We start from the raw sequence: 17,293 nt of genomic DNA on the forward strand, positions 1-17,293 counted from the left end.
GTATGACATTAAGTTCCAAGTGTCAAACCAACCTTGAATTCCTGGGGTAAATCCCGTTGATTATGGTATATAATTCTTAATAGATGTTCCTATTTTGAGTTTACTAGTATTTCATGGACACTTTTTTCATCTGTATTCAAAACAGATATTGGTCTGTAGTTTTCTTGTGATGACTTGTGGTTTTGGTATCAAGGTAACTAAGTTGGAAAATGTTCTGTTCTATTTGGGGGAGAGTGTGAATAATTGTTATTAATTCTTCTCTGAATATTTTGTAGACCTCAGTGGTGAAGCCATCTGGGCCTCAGCTTTTCTATTTGGTTAGTTTGGGGTTAAAAATTGAGTCTCTACATTTGTATTATTATCTTTTCAGATTTCTTCCTAAATCAGCTTAAATAGTTGTATCTTTCAAGGATTTGCCCATTTCATCTAATTTATCTCATTTAGTGACAAATAGTTGTTCATATAATTTCTTTATAATCCTTTTTGTTTTTGTAATACTGATGGTAATTGTTACACTTTCACTTCGTATTTTAGTATTTTGAGTCTTCTTTCTTTTTTCCTTGGGCCACATAGCTAAAAGTTTATCAGTTTTGCTATTCTTCTTAAAGAACCAGATTTCGGTCACACTGATTTTCTCTGCTCTGATTCATTAATTCCAGCTCCAGTCTTCATTAGTTTCTTCCTCCTGCTTTCACTGTGTTTAGTTTGCCCTTCATCTGTATGTATCAGTTCAGCTCAATTCAGTTGCTCAGTCATGTCCGACTCTTTGCGACCCCATGAACCGCAGCACGCCAGGCCTCCCTGTCCATCACCAACTCCCGGAGTTTACTCAAACTCATGTCCATTGAGTCAGTGATGCCATCCAGCCATCTCATCCTCTGTCGTCCCCTTCTCCTCCTGCCCCCAGTCCCTCCCAACATCAAGGTCTTTTCCAATGAGTCACCTCTTTGCATGAGGTATACACATGTATATTTAAAATTACTAAAGAAATGTAAATGCTTAATTAGAAGATATTCCCTAATGTAAAAAAAGCTGGAACAGAGGAACAAAAACGACATGAGACACATAGAAAATGAAAAGGAAAATGGCAGACAGGTCTACTATACCAATAATAAAATTATATTTGAATTATTAAATAACCTGATTAACAGGTAAATGTTTCAGACTAAATAGAAAAAGCAAGATCTATCTTCAAGAGACACATTTTAGAGACAAAGAGATAAAGGAAAGATGAGAAAGCTGTCATAAACAGTAAACACAAGAAAGAGGGAGTGGTTATAGTGGTGCCATATGAAATAGAATTTTAAACTAAAATTGTTATTAGAAATAAAGAGGGGTATTTTTTAAAGATAAATGTTTAAATCATCAGGAAGATATAACAATTATAACTATATGTGCACCTAAACAGAACAGCAAAATACATGAAGCTAGAACTAACATACTGAAGGAGAAATAGACAATTCAACAATAGCACTGAGATGCCTCAGTACCCCAGTTTTAATGGTGGAAAGGCCAGGTGGAACCTCAAAAGCAAACTGGGCTCCAACAGAACTATAAGCCAAATCGACCCAGTGACATTTGGAGAGCCTCCATCGTCAGGAGGAAATGGGGATTCTAGGGTTTTTAACTTAATTTCAGTATATCTGCCTAGGATGCTGAGACAGGTGAGTTTAAGCCCACGGCTGAGCTGTGCCTCCCTTGGTGGCAGCCTGGCGTTGCTGAGCAGGGCTGATGGGGCTGGCGGCAGCACCACCCCCTCCCAATCCAGAGGCGCTGGGCCCAGGGCTTCCTCCCAGCCTCTCTTCTCTTCCTCCTTCAGGTCTGGCGCGATCCAGGTGCAGGCCCTGGATGGGGTGAGCTCGGGGCCCCTCCAGTTTCACACGGCCCAGGAGCGTACCGACTGGCTGAGGGCAGTGTCGGCCAACATCAGCGATCTGATGCTGCAAAACGTGAGTGTGGAGATGGTCCCCAGTCCGTGTTTGCTTTTCGGTCCATGGAAATAGTCACAACTCTTTGTTATTTAAGATTAACCCTAAGACAGTTGGTCATAACATTAAACAGAAGAACCTACTTTTAAAGAAAGCTTTTATTTGGAGGATAATTACTTTACAGTATTGTGCTGGCTTCTGCCATACATCAACATGAATCAGCCACAGGCGTCCATGTGTCTCCTCCCTCTTGAACTTCCCTCCCACCTCTCACCCCACCCCACCCCCTAGGTTGTCAAGAGCATTATTCACAGTAGCTAGAACGTGGAAGCAACCTAGATGTCCATCGAGAAATGAATGGATAAAGAAGTTGTGGTGCTTACACACAGTGGAATATTACTCAGCTGTAAAAAAGAGCACATTTGAGTCAGTCCGAGTGACGTGGTTGAACCTTGAGCCTGTGGCACAGAGGGAAGTAAATCAGAAAGAGAAACACACTGTACTCTCTTCCCAACAAATCTAATCTCTAACTAGAAAAGTTAAAGGTTAAGTCACCTGAAAGTTTCCCGGCCTGAGAGGAGAGGCTGAGTCAAGCCCCAGGACTCTTCACCTTGGCCTTGTCTCTTGTTCTTCCTTTCCACGTACCAACATGGCAGTCTCTGTGAGCACACACTTTTATATGTTCTCTGTCCAAATGCACTGATGTAATGTGACATGTATTTGGGGAACCCAACTCTGTTAGAGATGTAATTCTCCAAAACATGGAGGAAGCTTAGAAAGAGGCACGGCCACCAGATATTCTCAGCAGCTCACAGCAGGTCCCCAGGAGAGAACAGGTGCTCTGTCTCCTTGAATGGTCTGTGTAATGATCAAGGTCAATACTGAAATAAATAAATGTGTACTAAAAGCACATGGGGTGGGAGCAGCACGTGAATCAAGTCCGAAGTCCCCTGGAGCACCCCATATCCGGGCAGTAACATCGTGGCCACGGCCGCGGGGGCTCACGGAAGACCAGCCCTTGGCCGAAGGTGGCCGTGGGCCGGTCTCGTGGTCCTCAGTCCCCACCGGGTGACTTGCCCCACTGCCCACATTCGCACCCTCTGGTCCAGGCCAGCTGGGGGCAGGCGGGGCCTGGGTGTTCGGACGCCCGCGGTGTGAGGGGAGGGCCCCGCGGCCCCCCCGCGGCCGTTTCTCTCACTCCTGGCTTGTTTCCGGAAGCTGCCCAACGGTGGTTGCCCCAGCACTTTGAAATACCAGGGAAGCAGAAATGCGTGAGATTTCTATTCCAAAGAGCTCAGGGGCTCTCCTCTACACAGGAGGTACCACGTGTGTGCTACGTTGCTTCAGCTGTGTCTGACTCTGCGATGCTGTGGGCCGTAGCCTACCAGGCTCCTCTGTCCGTGGGATTCTCCAGGCAAGAATACTGGAGTGGGTTGCCATTCCCTCTTCCAGGGGATCTTCCTGACCTAGGGATCAAGCCTGCATCTCTTAAGTCTCCTGCATTGGCAGGTGGATTCTTAACCACTAGGGCCACCTGGGAAACCCACCAGACCCTCTCTAAGACCTCAGTTTTCCAACTTGACATTTGATTTCAAGGGTATCAGGGTGGATTAAAGGCAAAGAGAAAGCCGGGTGGTGGCAGCTTGGTATTTGCAGAAGCACCTGGCTGCATATGAATCTCTCACATGGGGCTGCTGCGCGGGGCAGAGGGAAGGAAACCTGAACACCCGAGAGCCAGAACTGTGGATGCAGAGCGCCATTCCCGCAGCAATCTTGACCGTTCTATTATTCTGGACTTTCATGTCCTCGCTGGTTGGATTTTGCAGGATTGCTGGGAGAATCGGGGAAGGAGGAAGTGTGAAATGTGAAACTATAGTCACCTGAGATGGTGTGTGCAGAAGTCTTTTCCCTCAGTTTTTCAGATGTTGAAATGTAAGCTTCTGCAGCCTCATAGCTTCTCTTACATGAAGCACCCATAATTGAGAAACAGCGGTGTCAGCGTGCTCGTCCAGGGTGTTCCATCATGGGAATCGCTGCCACACGTTCCTCTGTGCTCTGGTTTGGTTTTCAGGAAAGAAAAGCATTATAAAAGAAACTTACTTCTGGGGACACTTCATGCAGCTAATTAATTTCAGTTGCCAATTAGGCAGGTTGAATAATTATGCCATTAATAAAATTATACTGACTCCTTGCTTCCCTCTCTCTCCAGGTGAAAATGGCAAATAAATGCTGTTCTCCTTGTGACCAGGTAGGATTTGTGGTTTTCATGTTGATCACACAATGTCTTCAAAAGTTGCCTCTTTCTGTTTTTGAAATCTGATTTGGAAATTTTGACAGAAAAGCATTAGCACACGTGTGATGAAGTCGCAGTCCTCACCTTCAGGGTTAACTCCGTAAAACTGCTTGTTTATCCTGGAGATTGTGTAGCAGGAATCGTCCTACCTGAGGGTGGTCAGGTTACCCGTGATCTAGGGGCACTTACATTTTATGAAGGAATCATGATCCAGTGATAACCCAGATATGATTGTGGAGGCTTCAAGAGGTTTGATGACTGAGACCAACCTGTATAATTCAGAGTCGTCAGCATCGTGTAATTTTCTTGACTAACTTCTTCATTGGCAAGTTTCGCTCCGGGAGGCCTTTGTCAGGGGAGGTGCTGCTGCAGGTGGGTGGGAGGAGAGCGTCGTCCTGCCGCAGCAAGCAGGCCTTTGTTCACCTGGAGGAACCTGGACCAGGGTGGCTGCAGCCCCGCCTCTTCAGGAGCCCTCAGCCCATTCCTTCCAAGAGCAAAGTGAAGTGAAGTGAAAGTCAGTCAGTCGTGTCCGACTCTTTGCAACCCCATGGACTATACAGCCCATGGAATTCTCCAGGCCAGAGTACTGGAGTAGATAGCCTTTCCCTTCTCCAGGGGATCTTCCCAACCCAGGGATTGAACCCAGGTTTCCCACATTGCGGGCAGATTACCAGCTAAGCCACAAGGGAAGCCCAAGAATCCTGGAGTGAGTAGACTATCCCTCCACCAGCAGATTTTTTCCCTACCCAGGAATCGAACCAGGGTCTCCTGCATTGCAGGCAGATTCTTTACCAACTGAGCCACGGGAGAAGCCCTCCAAGAGCAAAGTCCAGCTTATAATATACCTGGTTTTCTGACTCAAGGACAGCTCACTTACTAGGCCTGTAAGTACTTAGATGCATATCAGATAAATAAACTTCGAAGTCACTACATTCTTTTTCTCTTTCCTTTTTGATAAAGTCATAGTTTAAGCTGTAAGTGGGAACTTTTTAAATGGATGGTGCAGGAGCTTTCAATAGATCTCTCAGGTTTGAGGGAGTCTTCATTGTAGCCTCAAGTCAAGAAAACAAAAGGAATGTGTTCAGTTTGCTTTAAATAGTGCTTAGAAATACTCTTTAAAAAGTGCTGAGTGATAAAATTTGAATTAAGAATGAAAGGCATTCAGGAGAGTAAATACCTGCCAATCAAATATTTACTGAAAAATAAGAAATTTGGACATATTTTTAAATTAGACCCCTCTAGGAAACATTTTTAAATTAGGAAAGAGACACAAAGAAAAGTTTTTCTTTTATTTCTTGTAATGTTGTTTCTAAATTTATGAAGAACTAGTTTTGTTTACCGGCTTCCCAGGTGGCTCAGTGGTAAGGAACCCTCCTGCCGATGCAGGAGATGTGGGTTCAATCCCTGGGTCAGGAAGAGCCCCTGGAGGAGGAAATGGCAACTCACTCCAGTGTTCTTGCCTGGAGAATCCCATGGACAGAGGAGCCTGGCAGGCTACACAGTCCATGGGATCACAAAGAGTCGGGTATGGCTTAGTGACTAGACAGCAACAAAAGCTCTGTTTACGGAGCTAAATGAGAGTGGTCAGCTGTTTAATGAGCAATAGTCCCATAAATCTCTAAGGTAATACAGACTCATTTCATAGTGTCACAACAGAACGGAGTTTTCCTGCTGTACACTGTGTTTCCAAGACGTTTCTTTTGGACTTTTCCCCCAGGAGGCACCTCCCCATAGTTCACACTTAAAAGTCTGTCTTCTTGAGGCTGAAACCAGCCTCTGGATCCCAACACTGAGTTAAATCTCGGAGACAGACTTTTGGGTGAAGTAGGAAAGAACAGCTTTATTGGTTTGCGCAGCAAAGGGGCCACAGCGGGCTAGTGTTCTCAGAACGGTGTGACCCCCGGGGGCGGGGGGCAGGCCGCGGGGCATCTTCTCGCCCAGGTGGGAGCGCTGATCCGCGCCCCAGCGCGTGCAGGGCCGCGTTCTTTCTGTCCAGGGACCAGCTGGCATCAGGTGGTCTTGTGCTGGGCTTCAGTGGTTCCTATCGAACGGTGACCTTCTCTCTGGAATGAAGAGGGCTTCATCTGGTGGGGTTTTCATGCTGCAGAAGAGCTCACATACTGTTCTGTGTGTCCCCTAAGGGCGAGGCAGGACCCTGCCCCAAGGATGCACAGCAGTTTCTGCACCGCCCCTCCCTAGTCTCCGCATCCCAACCCGTCCCTGATTAACAGCTGCTGAGATCTGCCTTTTGGAACCCAGGGAAGGTCCCCGAGGCTGAATGAAGCCTATTCCCCACAAGCAAGAAACGGGGGACACGGAAGGGCTTTTGTGTCCAGAAACCCCGTGGGGCCCACGTGGTTTTAGGACCGCAGAGAGCGTGCCCTCCAGGAGCCCCTCCCTTCAGCGGCTCCGTCCTGTCACAGGGACGTCAGCCTCTCCAGGACTTTCCAGACACATCACGCATGGCCGGCGGTCTGGAAATGCGCACACGTGAGTGCCCATTACGCTGAGAACACGGCGCTTCCGCAGGACTTGAACCTGACGTATTTGGAGGACACTGCGTTCCCGTGACTGTACTTGATTGCCCGGCAGGTTGAAAAGAGCACCCGTCTGGAAATCAAAACATGTTTTGTTTTACTTAGAAATTAACTCTTCTTTCTCAGTGAATCACACGAGAGAACCGTGAACTAGTTCAAGGAAAGTTAAAACCATCTGAGGAGCAGAACTCCCAGCACAAGGACATGAAATGAGTTAGATTTCAAAGGCCCGCTGAGCAGTGGAATGATTTTGCAATGGTTTCATCTTAGTGAAATGTTATCACGTATTAAGTCACGTTTGTGTGATATCAGTCTTGGTGGCCTTATGTGAATAAAACCTGGATTCTGATCCCACTAACCCCTTCTCCAGTGGTGTAGTTGGAGCAAATTAACAGCTGGGCCCTGGTTTCTTAATCTACGAAACAAGACAGTGGTAATGGGTGATCTAACTTTTTTTTAACTTTAATATTTCATATAACTTTGAGTTTACTCAAGGGGTGGATTCGACTATCTAGAAAGAAGTGCTAGAGATGAGCCTCGCTGTGCGGGGCTGTGAGAGAGCTAAGCCCTGCCCTGATAGGCCCAGTTTCTAGTAGAGGACTGTTTCACATTTCTCCAAAAGCTAAACATTTTGTATGCATGGTAGGAGTTTAGATTTATGATGTTGGACCCTATTTTAAAAAGGAAAGATTTTTTCCTCATTTTTAGCAACTAATTATTGATTTTGGAAGGTAATAAAAATAACATTTGAATAAGCATGAAGAAATAAAGGCATTTGACCACCACTGAAATTGACACATGAAAACAAAAGAAGACAGACCTGGAAGGATAGTAAGAAAGGCATAGGATATAGATTTTTAGACTTTTATGTTTGGCTAATGAAAGGACTGATTTGTCATCAGACCTAAAAGTAATAGTAAGATGACAGCAGTAAATTTAGAATTGTCCCAGGAAATCCAGGACATATGGTCACCCTGCCAAAATAGCAAGGATATATTTTACAAAATAAATTTCTTCTGAAAAACCTCACTTAAAGTGGATACCTTAATCAGAAAAACCAAAAGAGGCTTAAATAACTTAAGGTATTCGAGCTTCTTCTGTGGAAAGGAAGAGACTAGTTGTATAATTATTACCTGATGGGTGCTTAACTAGTTACTTTGATTCAGTCAAGTGAAAAAAACAAAGAAAAAGGAATTTTCAATAAAAATGAAATCAGAAAAGATAAAGAAAAATATGCTCCTTTATTTTAATAGTTATATTCCCTTAATTTAATACAATCAGGTAGGTGTTCATAAAATTATATTTTCATTTCTTGGAATATGTAATAAATCATTAGAAAGTTCATAATGCAAAAGATAAAGTTAGCTTTTCTTAAAATTATTTATGCACTGCATATACCTAAAGAAGAGTCATAGAGCGGCCAATGTTCCCAGTAACAGCTAAGCGATCACTTATTTCTCTGCTAATTAATCCAGGCAGAATTAAATTACATATGGAATTGCATTAACTTCACATCCCGTTTATAGACCTGTCAGGTTATTAACAGTCTGGCATGTGCATCACTATCTTTGCTGGAAGACGAGCTCCGAGTTTGCTCCTCGGTTTGTAACTCCTGCTGGACGTGCGCCCCGCACTGTGTCAACCCAACGGGGGAGGAAGAGCGGCGACGCTCCCACAGCGGGTGCCGCGTCTCCAGAGAGCCAGGGCGCCCCTCGGGGGATCAGAGGGGGACTGTCCCCAACACGCTGTCCTCCCGAGAACAGCGCTTGCTGCTGCCCTGCTGGAAACAGTCCCAGCGCCTCCAAGTCAGCCTGGAACTTACACATTCAGCTTCCTGCTCACCCCTGGTCCACCTGGAAAGGGATCTATCCATGTATCATCTATCTGTCCATCCATCTATCTATCCATGCTTATCTATCACCTATCTATGGACCTATCCATCTATCTATGTGTCTATCATCTATCCATCCATCCATCCGTATCTGTCTGGCTGTCTGCCTACCTATTGATACATTTTCATGTCTGTGTATTACAGCTCTATCTTAAGCTAAGTTCCCACGTATCATGTTCCAGTATATCATCCACCTCTTGTGGGACCTACATCGCCATCTCTGAGTATTTCATGAAGAGAAAGATGATTGTTGGAGACTTGGCAGCATTTGAATATATGATTGAAAAACCAACAGTTTTTCCTTCCTACAGGCAAAAGAATTACTTATATATATGTAGGTCCCTTATGTATTTGTAGGTCCCTTATGTATGTGTAGGTCCCTTATATATATGTAGGTCCCTTATGTATATGTAGGTCCCTTATGTATATGTAGGTCACTTACGTATATGTAGGTCCCTTATGTATATGTAGCTTACTTATATATAGGTAGGTCCCTTATATATATATGTAGATCCCTTACATATATATAGGTCCCTTACATATATGTAGGCCCCTAATGTATGTGTAGGCCCCTAATGTATGTGTAGGCCCCTCATGTATGTGTAGACCCCTAATGTATGTGTAGGCCCCTCACGTATGTGTAGGTCCCTCACATATATATAGGTCCCTTACATATGTGTAGGCCCCTCACATATGTGTAGGCCCCTAATGTATGTGTAGGCCCCTCACGTATGTGTAGGCCCCCTACATATGTGTAGGTCCCTTACGTATGTGTAGGCCTCTCATGTATGAGTAGGCCCCTCACGTATGTGTAGGTCCCCTACCTATATGTAGATGAATTACTTCCTCTCCCCTGCCCGTTTGAGATCTGAGCTGAAGCCTGGTCTGCCAGGAGTCCTCAGCAGAAGGAATGTGTCTGCGGTCTTAGGGACCCTCACTCCATGTTGCTAGAGACCCACCAAGCGGTTTTCTTTCTGTGACTTGGTTTTCCTTCTGAATGGTGTTTATTTTTTGGTCCTACCAGTCTTTACTAAATTAGTAGTTTGAAAAGAATCTTGGTAAGATTCCTGGTGATAAATACGGTATCAAAGCAGATTTTTGAGCTTGCTAGTGACTTAAAGATTTGCAATAGTTGGAGAAGAGGGTGACAGAGGATATGATGGTTAGATGGCATCACCAATTCAATGGACATGAGTTTGTGCAAACCTCAGGAGATAGTGAAGGACAGGGAAGCCTGGGGTGCTGTGGTCCGTGGGGTCACAAAGGGTCAGACACGATGGAGGCAACTTAGCATGCACACATACAGTGATAGGTGAAGAGTCATGCTTTCTTTCAAGATATTTTAAGGACAAGCCCTCCTTGCCAGTCATGGGTGTGGAGCAGATACAGGTGAAGCCGTGGGCCTTGTCCTCAGAGGGCGTGTGGTCTAAGGCAGATGCAGAGGGAAGTGGGATAAGAGACCCAGGGAAGACACCCCAGGTCTTGCACAGGGGCTTAGCTTATTGCTAAATCCATGCACTCAATTCTTAAGCTGCATGACTGTGTCCATTAACTTTTTTACTCATATTCTGACTTGTGACAGTTCGCATTGCATGTCACTAGATAGTCAAAGCAAGTTAGGAGAATCTAATATTGTTGTGTTACATTCATTGTTTTTAGAAAGCTGAGCTATAAAGAGAGTCATTTCTCCCATGTGTCTTAGTGATATGTTTACTACAGAAAGGAAAAATATACTAGTTGTTTTTGCAACCTCAGAGACAGATTAGAAGTACTAATCTCTAACAGAATGTGATTAAATAACTTGCTTTTAAATATATGTGGAAGGCAGAACTCGGATGTAGCTGAGACATCCAGCACTGGCCAAAACTAAGATAACTCAGAAGCTCATGTTCAGAGCCTGGCCCAGTGCCGCAGTCTGGACCCGGGTGTCACACATTCGTGCTGTGTGCCCGGATTGGAGGGTGGCCGTGGCCGGGTCGGACTGTGGGGGTGGAAGGCATGTCATCTGCTCCCTCCACCCGGCGGCCCTGAGCTCTGGACGAGGCCTGGTGGTTCATTCTGAAGGTTTTGCTTCGCAGGTCGTCCACATGGGCTGGGTCAGTGAGCGACTGGGAGGTGCCGGCTCATCTCAGACCTTCAGACCCAGGTTCCTGGCGCTGAAGGGCTCATCCTTCTACGTCTTCGTCTCTCCTCCGGTAAGCAGGCCCTTGGGGCTGGGAGGGACGCTGAGGAGGCCGCTCTCTAAGCGAAGACGCGTCAGGCCCAGCATTTGGAAGTGGTCGGGAGGGTGCGCGGTGGGCCGGCCTCCAGCACCACGTCCACAGATGGAAAGGACTCTGCTGTGGGCTCTTCTCACTCTAAGCTCATTAATCAGCCGGCCACGGTTCCCTTCTTTTCAAGCAACCACTGAGACGTGAGCGTGTTTTCCTGCTGAAGATACCAGCTGGCCTGGAGGTGGGGGTGCAGAGGCGGGGGGTTCTCAGACCACCGTTCATGTGGTCAAAGGAGCCACAGAACAGGAGAAGAGCCTTCTCATCAGAAATTCCTAACTTCATGGTCAAATAATGAAACACAAAAAGACATTTTCTCTCATGTCCTCCACGTTTTATAAAAATAAACAGCCTGATTTAGTAGGGCCCACAATAGAAATTTAATGCTGAATGCTACAGTTTGCAATTTATTTTCTAATTCTCACCAGCACCACTTTCTCAAAACTGACCCAGTCAGTGTGTGCCCTGCCTCGAGGTTTATCGGTAAAAGCTGATTCACTTTCTGAGTCTGAACATCAGAGCTGCAAACAAATAGCACAACCCGATCGCTTCAGGATCTAACAGTTGAGATGCAAGTCACCTACAGTATTGTTGCTTTTCTGCCATTAAAAATAAATGAAAGGGTGTCCTTCCCTGTAGGGCCGAATGCCCTTCTGCTGTCCGCACATGGCCCGTTTTCTTTATCTGCCCTCCACCCATCAGCGGACACTGTAATCGTGTCTGTGGCCAGTCTGCTATGAATGGTGAGGGACAGGGGGCGCAGGGTTCTAGAGACTCAGAGTTTGTTTCCTTTGGATAAATATCCAGGAGTGGGATCACTGGATCGAACGGTAGTTCTGCTTCCGTTTCTTTGAGAAGCCCCCACGCCGTCTCCACGGTGGCCACGCCGTTTACACGCCTCACATCCACACAGCACCGTCGTCTCCAGCTGTGGGGTGATGGACGTGCTTATGACAAACGGGGGGTGCTGGTTTCACGTGTCTCCTCATCTTCAGACTCACCAGTTGTGTGCGGTACATCTTACGGCTTTTGGAATGTCAATCATATCTCAGTAAAGAAGTTTTAAAAATAAAAACAGTAGAGGGCAAATCAAGTTTTACTCTCAGACATCTAAACAATAATGCATGCTTTCATCGTTAAGCAAGGTTTTCTTTAATAAGCTTTTTACTGGGGAATGATTTTAGAGGATGAGATGATTAGATAGCATCACCGACTCAATGGAAATGAGTGGGCGATGGTAAAAGACAGGTGAGCCTGGCGGGCTGCAGTCCATGGGGTCGCAAAGAGTCGGACACAACTTAGCAATTGAACAACAGCAGTTTCTGGTAGAGAAGTCGTGTCCGGGGAGGAGGACTCCCTCCAAGTTCCTGAGTGCTGACTTTGTACAGAACTGGGGTCCGTGTGTTGAAACTGAAGGATTATCAGTGGCAGAACACAGGGTACTAAACCACGGATGCCTCCAGGCTTGTCTGCCCTCAGAGCTTTTTTCTGTCCCCAGGACTCAAGCCAGGATTCCACCAGGGACCTGAGTTTTTCAAAAAACCAAGGCTGTGAATTACTAATGCAGGAGAGTTATCTACAGATTTGCATAATCACTGAATTTTTCTCAAATGCAGTGAGGTTCTCTAACATTGTTGCTAGGAAAGGAAACATAAGGATAACCACAGATAACCCCCATGGTCTCAGCCCAGGCCCCACGATGTCACGGAAGGCAGCTGGGGTATGGCTGGCAGATCCGGCATCAGAACTCCGGGGCTCTGGGCTGAGGGGCCCCCCGCTGGCCCAGGACAGTTCAGGGGAGGAGGGGAGGGCAGGGTCAGCCTTCCTGCACCCACTTTGCCTGAGGGAGGGACCCCCTGCCGCAGAACAGGGGGAGAAGCCTGCGATGCCCCAGATCACTAGCCGGAAAGTCCTCCTAATCTTTCCTTTCTTGATAATTAAGACCCTCAGGGTATGAGTTTTCCCCACACACAACTTTCTAAGTTGTGAGAAGTGCTTTAAATGTTAATCAAATTTCCATACTTGCTCTGGGGAAAGATGATTTCATCCACTTCCCATGGCAGTTTCAGTTTCACGGGCAGAAATTCTAACCGGGGGTCACAGGGTCCTCCAGGATCTCCGGCTGGACAGTGTCATTTCTGTTAACACCAGGCTCTGCTTGTTTGTTCTGAAATCCCATGGCAAATTTTCTTGGCATCGATCCGTGGCACAAACGTCACATCATACGAAATCGATTGCTGACCTCAGCCGCTGGGGTGTGTTCGCCTGGCGCCAGCTGCTGCCACTTGAATACTGTGCTCAGAAGCTTGAGATCCGCTCAGCGCTCTGCTCTGAGCAGGGGTCTGGCCGAGGGGCCGTCTGGTCTCTCTGCACCCTGGGGGTAGGGTCCCCCTCCCTCTCCCCTGGCCTCCCTAGAACTGGAAGCAGCTTTTACGCCTGCTCCTCCCTTTTCTTAGGTGGCTTTTGACGAAGTCCGACTCTCTGTGGCCCCATGGACTGCAGCCCGCCCGGCTCACCTGTCTTTCACCATCTCCCAGAGTTTGCTCAGACTCAAGTCTTTTGAGTCGGTGTTGTAACCTTATCATCTCATCCTCTAAAATTATTCCCCAAGAAAAAGCTCATTGAAGAAAACCTTGCTTATCACTGAAACATGCATTATTGTCTAGATGTCTGAGAGTAAAACTAGATTTGCCCTCTACTATTTTTTAGTTTTAAAACTTCTACGTCACAGGTAGTTTAGTAGCAGCAGGTACACCGCGTCTTTTCACAGACGCCCCCGCTCCTGACTCTGGATTCAGGGGGTACAGATGCTCAGCTGACCCCAGAGGTGAAAAGGGCAACGCGGCAAGTCTGGTCCTCTCTCCAAGCCCTGGCTGCCTCTGGACCGAGGTCAGCTGTTCCGGCTCTAACCAGTACATTAAGGTTTGCATGAATTCAGTGCGGGGCTGGTGGCTGCTGGGAGCCGGAAGTCCGGATCCATCCTGACCCTGCCCACCATCTAGCAAAGCCGTGCCACCTCCCGCAGCGGGCGTGAGTGCCCAGTGTGCGCCGATGTTGGAGGGTGAGACGCGTGGTGAGTGGGGCACCCGGCTGGTTCCTGGTCCCCGGGGGGAAGCTCTGAGCTCCGCTCCCATGACCAGCCATGAGTACCTGCCTCGTGGCCTGAGGCTCTGTGGTTAGGTGCAGCTGTGTTAAGGATGGTTACGTCTGCTTTGAGAACTGACCGTTAATCCTTCCGTAATAACCTTCTTTGTCCCTGATAACCCCCTTATTGTAACATGTGTTCTGTAGAAAAGGGATACCCCCTCTGCTTCCTTCTGATCAGGGGAGTCTTTTCTCCACCCCCTGCTCTCAATCCACGTGTATCTTGGGGCCGGCGTCGGGCCCAGCCGGTCCGTCTCTTTGGCTCTAAGAACATTGGTGACGCTCCCGTCCGTTCAGGCCTGCGCTGCCGCTCACACAGGCGTGCTGACGCTCAGCCGCTTACCTGCGGAACCAGAAACACAGCAACTTTATGAATAGAAAAAGAAAATTTAAACGTTTCTCCTACATAGTGGCATTATGCTGGTTTAAAGTGAAATGTTTAAATAGTTTTCACAGACTATCCGAAATAACGAAAGCATATTTTAAAATGGGGGCTGAAAAAAAAATAAAATAAATTGAAGGCTGAAAGATTTAATGAGACAATGGAAATATTTACTCAGCAAAATGTTAGAGAAAAGGGCCTTAGGGGAAAGGAAAAGTTGTAAGTTGACGACTGGAAGCTTTGGACTGTAAACGGAATCCTTCCACTTCCAGGCTGAGGGAACACAGACACCTCACCCACCCTCTGCTCAGAGGTTTCCTCAGTTGTATGAAAAGTCACAAATGCTAGCTGAATACCTCATAGGATCAAACAGAACACTAAGGCTTGATTTATATACTTAAAATGTGTCTGAAACTCCAGAGCATTTGCATTTAACAGATGAAATTTTACGCTTAGTACGCTTAGCAACTTCTCACTGTAAAAGCAATACACAAAGTATGGCCAGTGAATATTTACACATATGTAAATCCACATATGTTCTGTCTGACCTTGGATATTGTATCCTGGAGCTAGAGGCAAATTGCCAGTAATGATTTCTGCTTTGCCCAAATCTAAAGCAACCGTATGTGAAGCTCTTAACGCTATATTTATCTGTCTCCTGTGTGCTGACGTGAGGAGTGAGGTCGTGCCGGTGAGGGGACTATCGATGACTCGCAGCATCTTACCGGTATCCTGGCCCCGCTGCTGGGCTCTGCGTCCGCAGAGGGGTGGACCACACGGGAGGGGCTCAGGGTCACCTGGCTTCTCCGGGCTGGGATGACAGAACAGCTCTCTTGCGGGGCGGGGTGGGGATTGGGAGGAGAGCAAATAAATTCCTCCGGGAAAGCGGAGCCCCAGAGGCACCTGGGATGTGACCTGGGACTCAGTCCGGTCCCCCTGCCCCCATCTGTCCACGGGGCGCCGGGCATTGCCAAGGCTGCCTGGCCACCCGCGTGGAGCCGGGTGTCTACCACACTGTGTCAGATGTTGCAGTGAACTTTCAAAAGGCCCGGAGATTCTGTGGGAACCATGAAAGAGAAAGTCCTGTCGTCAAGACTGGTTTCTGAGCTCCTCCGAGATGAGAGGAGGGAGACGCTGAAGGAATTGGGGGGAAGTGGGGAGAAAGGCTGGAAGGAAGGGGCACCTGGGGCGGCGGCAACCGTGGGTTCCCTGGGCCCAGGTACCCATGAGAGGACGCAGCCAGCAGCGAGGGTGGGGGGCCCAGGTCATAACCGAGGGCTGGTCAACGCGGGAGAAGCTGGATTTTCCCAGCCTTCTCATGTACTTGACCTTTCTTCCTTAAAGTGAGTAGTTATTTCTGTTTGCAAATTGGAACCTGAAAAATAATGTTTCAACTGCTGTGTTTTCAAACACCATTATAATGTGTTAAACAGCACTTATGAAACCAATTTTACAGCATCTTACAGCGTTAACACACATTACGTGGCACTTGGCTATGAATATGCAAGAAAAATCGGAAGTAACGGTTGTCAAGTAGGGAAATGTATCACTTAAAAAATATTTACCTGGAAAGAAATAAATTAAGAGAAGATGTGTAAGCTGAAGGCATATTAGACAATTATGTACCCAGTATAGAATATTATTCTTTGTCACTTCTGTGGGTACGTAAGTGTTCCACAATAATATTTAAATGTTCCAGGATATTACATCTGAGCATCTACAGTTTCAACTCTGTTTCAGGTGAGATGTGCTCAGATAAAATAGAACATTGTCAAGACAGAGGGCAAGGAAGAGCCCTGCTTTCAGGAATTGATGAATAGACCTTGTGAGGTTTGCAGAAAAGTGAGCGGCTAGTGGAGTTCAGGCCCCGCCCCCCTCTCATCGTCCTGGCTCAGTGGGCGTGTCCCAGCTGATGACCATCACAGGGACATCAGTGACCGCCGCCACGGGGTCCCCACACAGCTTCCAGAGGCTCTCAGGGCAGAAGCGCTTCTCTTCAAGTCCAGGGAAGAAACGGTTCCACCAGAAGCCGGAGCCTCTTCTCAGCCTCAGGCGCATCCCTGACGGGACTTGTTCTCCTTGAAACGGTCTCTGTGGCCCAGAGGGGGAGATGCACCGCCCCCCGGGCTGAGCCTCCACCTGCCAGTACCACGGGAGCCGGGCGTGGAGAGGGGTCTTTCCCAGGTGCGGGGGAGAGGAGGCTGACTGTCAGCAAGAAAAGTTGGATAGAAGAGACACCTCCAACCACAGGTGGCCACTGCAGACCCAAGAGAGCAGGGCCTAGCAGACAGGTCAGGACCGAAGCAGGGTGAGTGAGGAGGTGTGCCCCTGGGAGACTCAATACCCCCTAGATTCTTAAATTTAACCCAAAGTTGGTCCTTTACTTAAGGTAAAAGCATCCAAAAAGAATTCCTTAAGTGATGCCCAACTGTGTAATAGGTAAGTTCCTCCATCACCAGGTTCTGGAATCAATAATGTGTGTAAGCATATTCGAACCTCATGCCAAGACTCCAAGGGCAGGAACACACAGGTACTCATCGGAGTCCACCACGGCGTCTAGTCCAGTTTGCCAGGTGTCCTGCTCCTGCTTAAGGCTTAATTAAGGAAAAGACACATTGACTGACTTTATTGTTATAAATGTTTAAACTCTCATCCTGAAAACATTTATCTAATTTCATGTATACTTTAAAAGCCTTTTTCCAGTTTTATTGAGGTACACTTAAGAAAAGTGTAATACGTGTGAAGTGTACAGTGTGACCGTTTGATGTCCGTGTATCTTGTCCAGTGAGTCCCACAAGCGGGGTAATTAACACCTCCGTCACCTCACACGTCTCCCCGTATTTTGGGT

The 17,293-nt window shown here is 47.1% G+C and overlaps 1 protein-coding gene across 4 annotated transcripts in view; it reads left to right on the forward strand.

Annotated features, from left to right (window-relative positions):
- SNTG2 (syntrophin gamma 2) overlaps positions 1-17,293 on the forward strand; it is a 114,655-nt gene that overhangs the window by 82,701 nt on the left and 14,661 nt on the right. For all 4 annotated transcript variants that reach the window (XM_043870572.1, XM_043870574.1, XM_043870575.1 and 1 more), the window contains 3 exons: positions 1,820-1,949; positions 4,138-4,176; positions 10,728-10,844. In XM_043870572.1, the coding sequence (XP_043726507.1) occupies positions 1,820-1,949; positions 4,138-4,176; positions 10,728-10,844 (286 nt within the window). The remainder of the gene's footprint in view (positions 1-1,819; positions 1,950-4,137; positions 4,177-10,727; positions 10,845-17,293) is intronic.

The sequence above is a fragment of the Cervus elaphus genome, chromosome 16, assembly GCF_910594005.1.
Source record: "Cervus elaphus chromosome 16, mCerEla1.1, whole genome shotgun sequence".
NCBI lineage: Eukaryota > Metazoa > Chordata > Mammalia > Artiodactyla > Cervidae > Cervus > Cervus elaphus.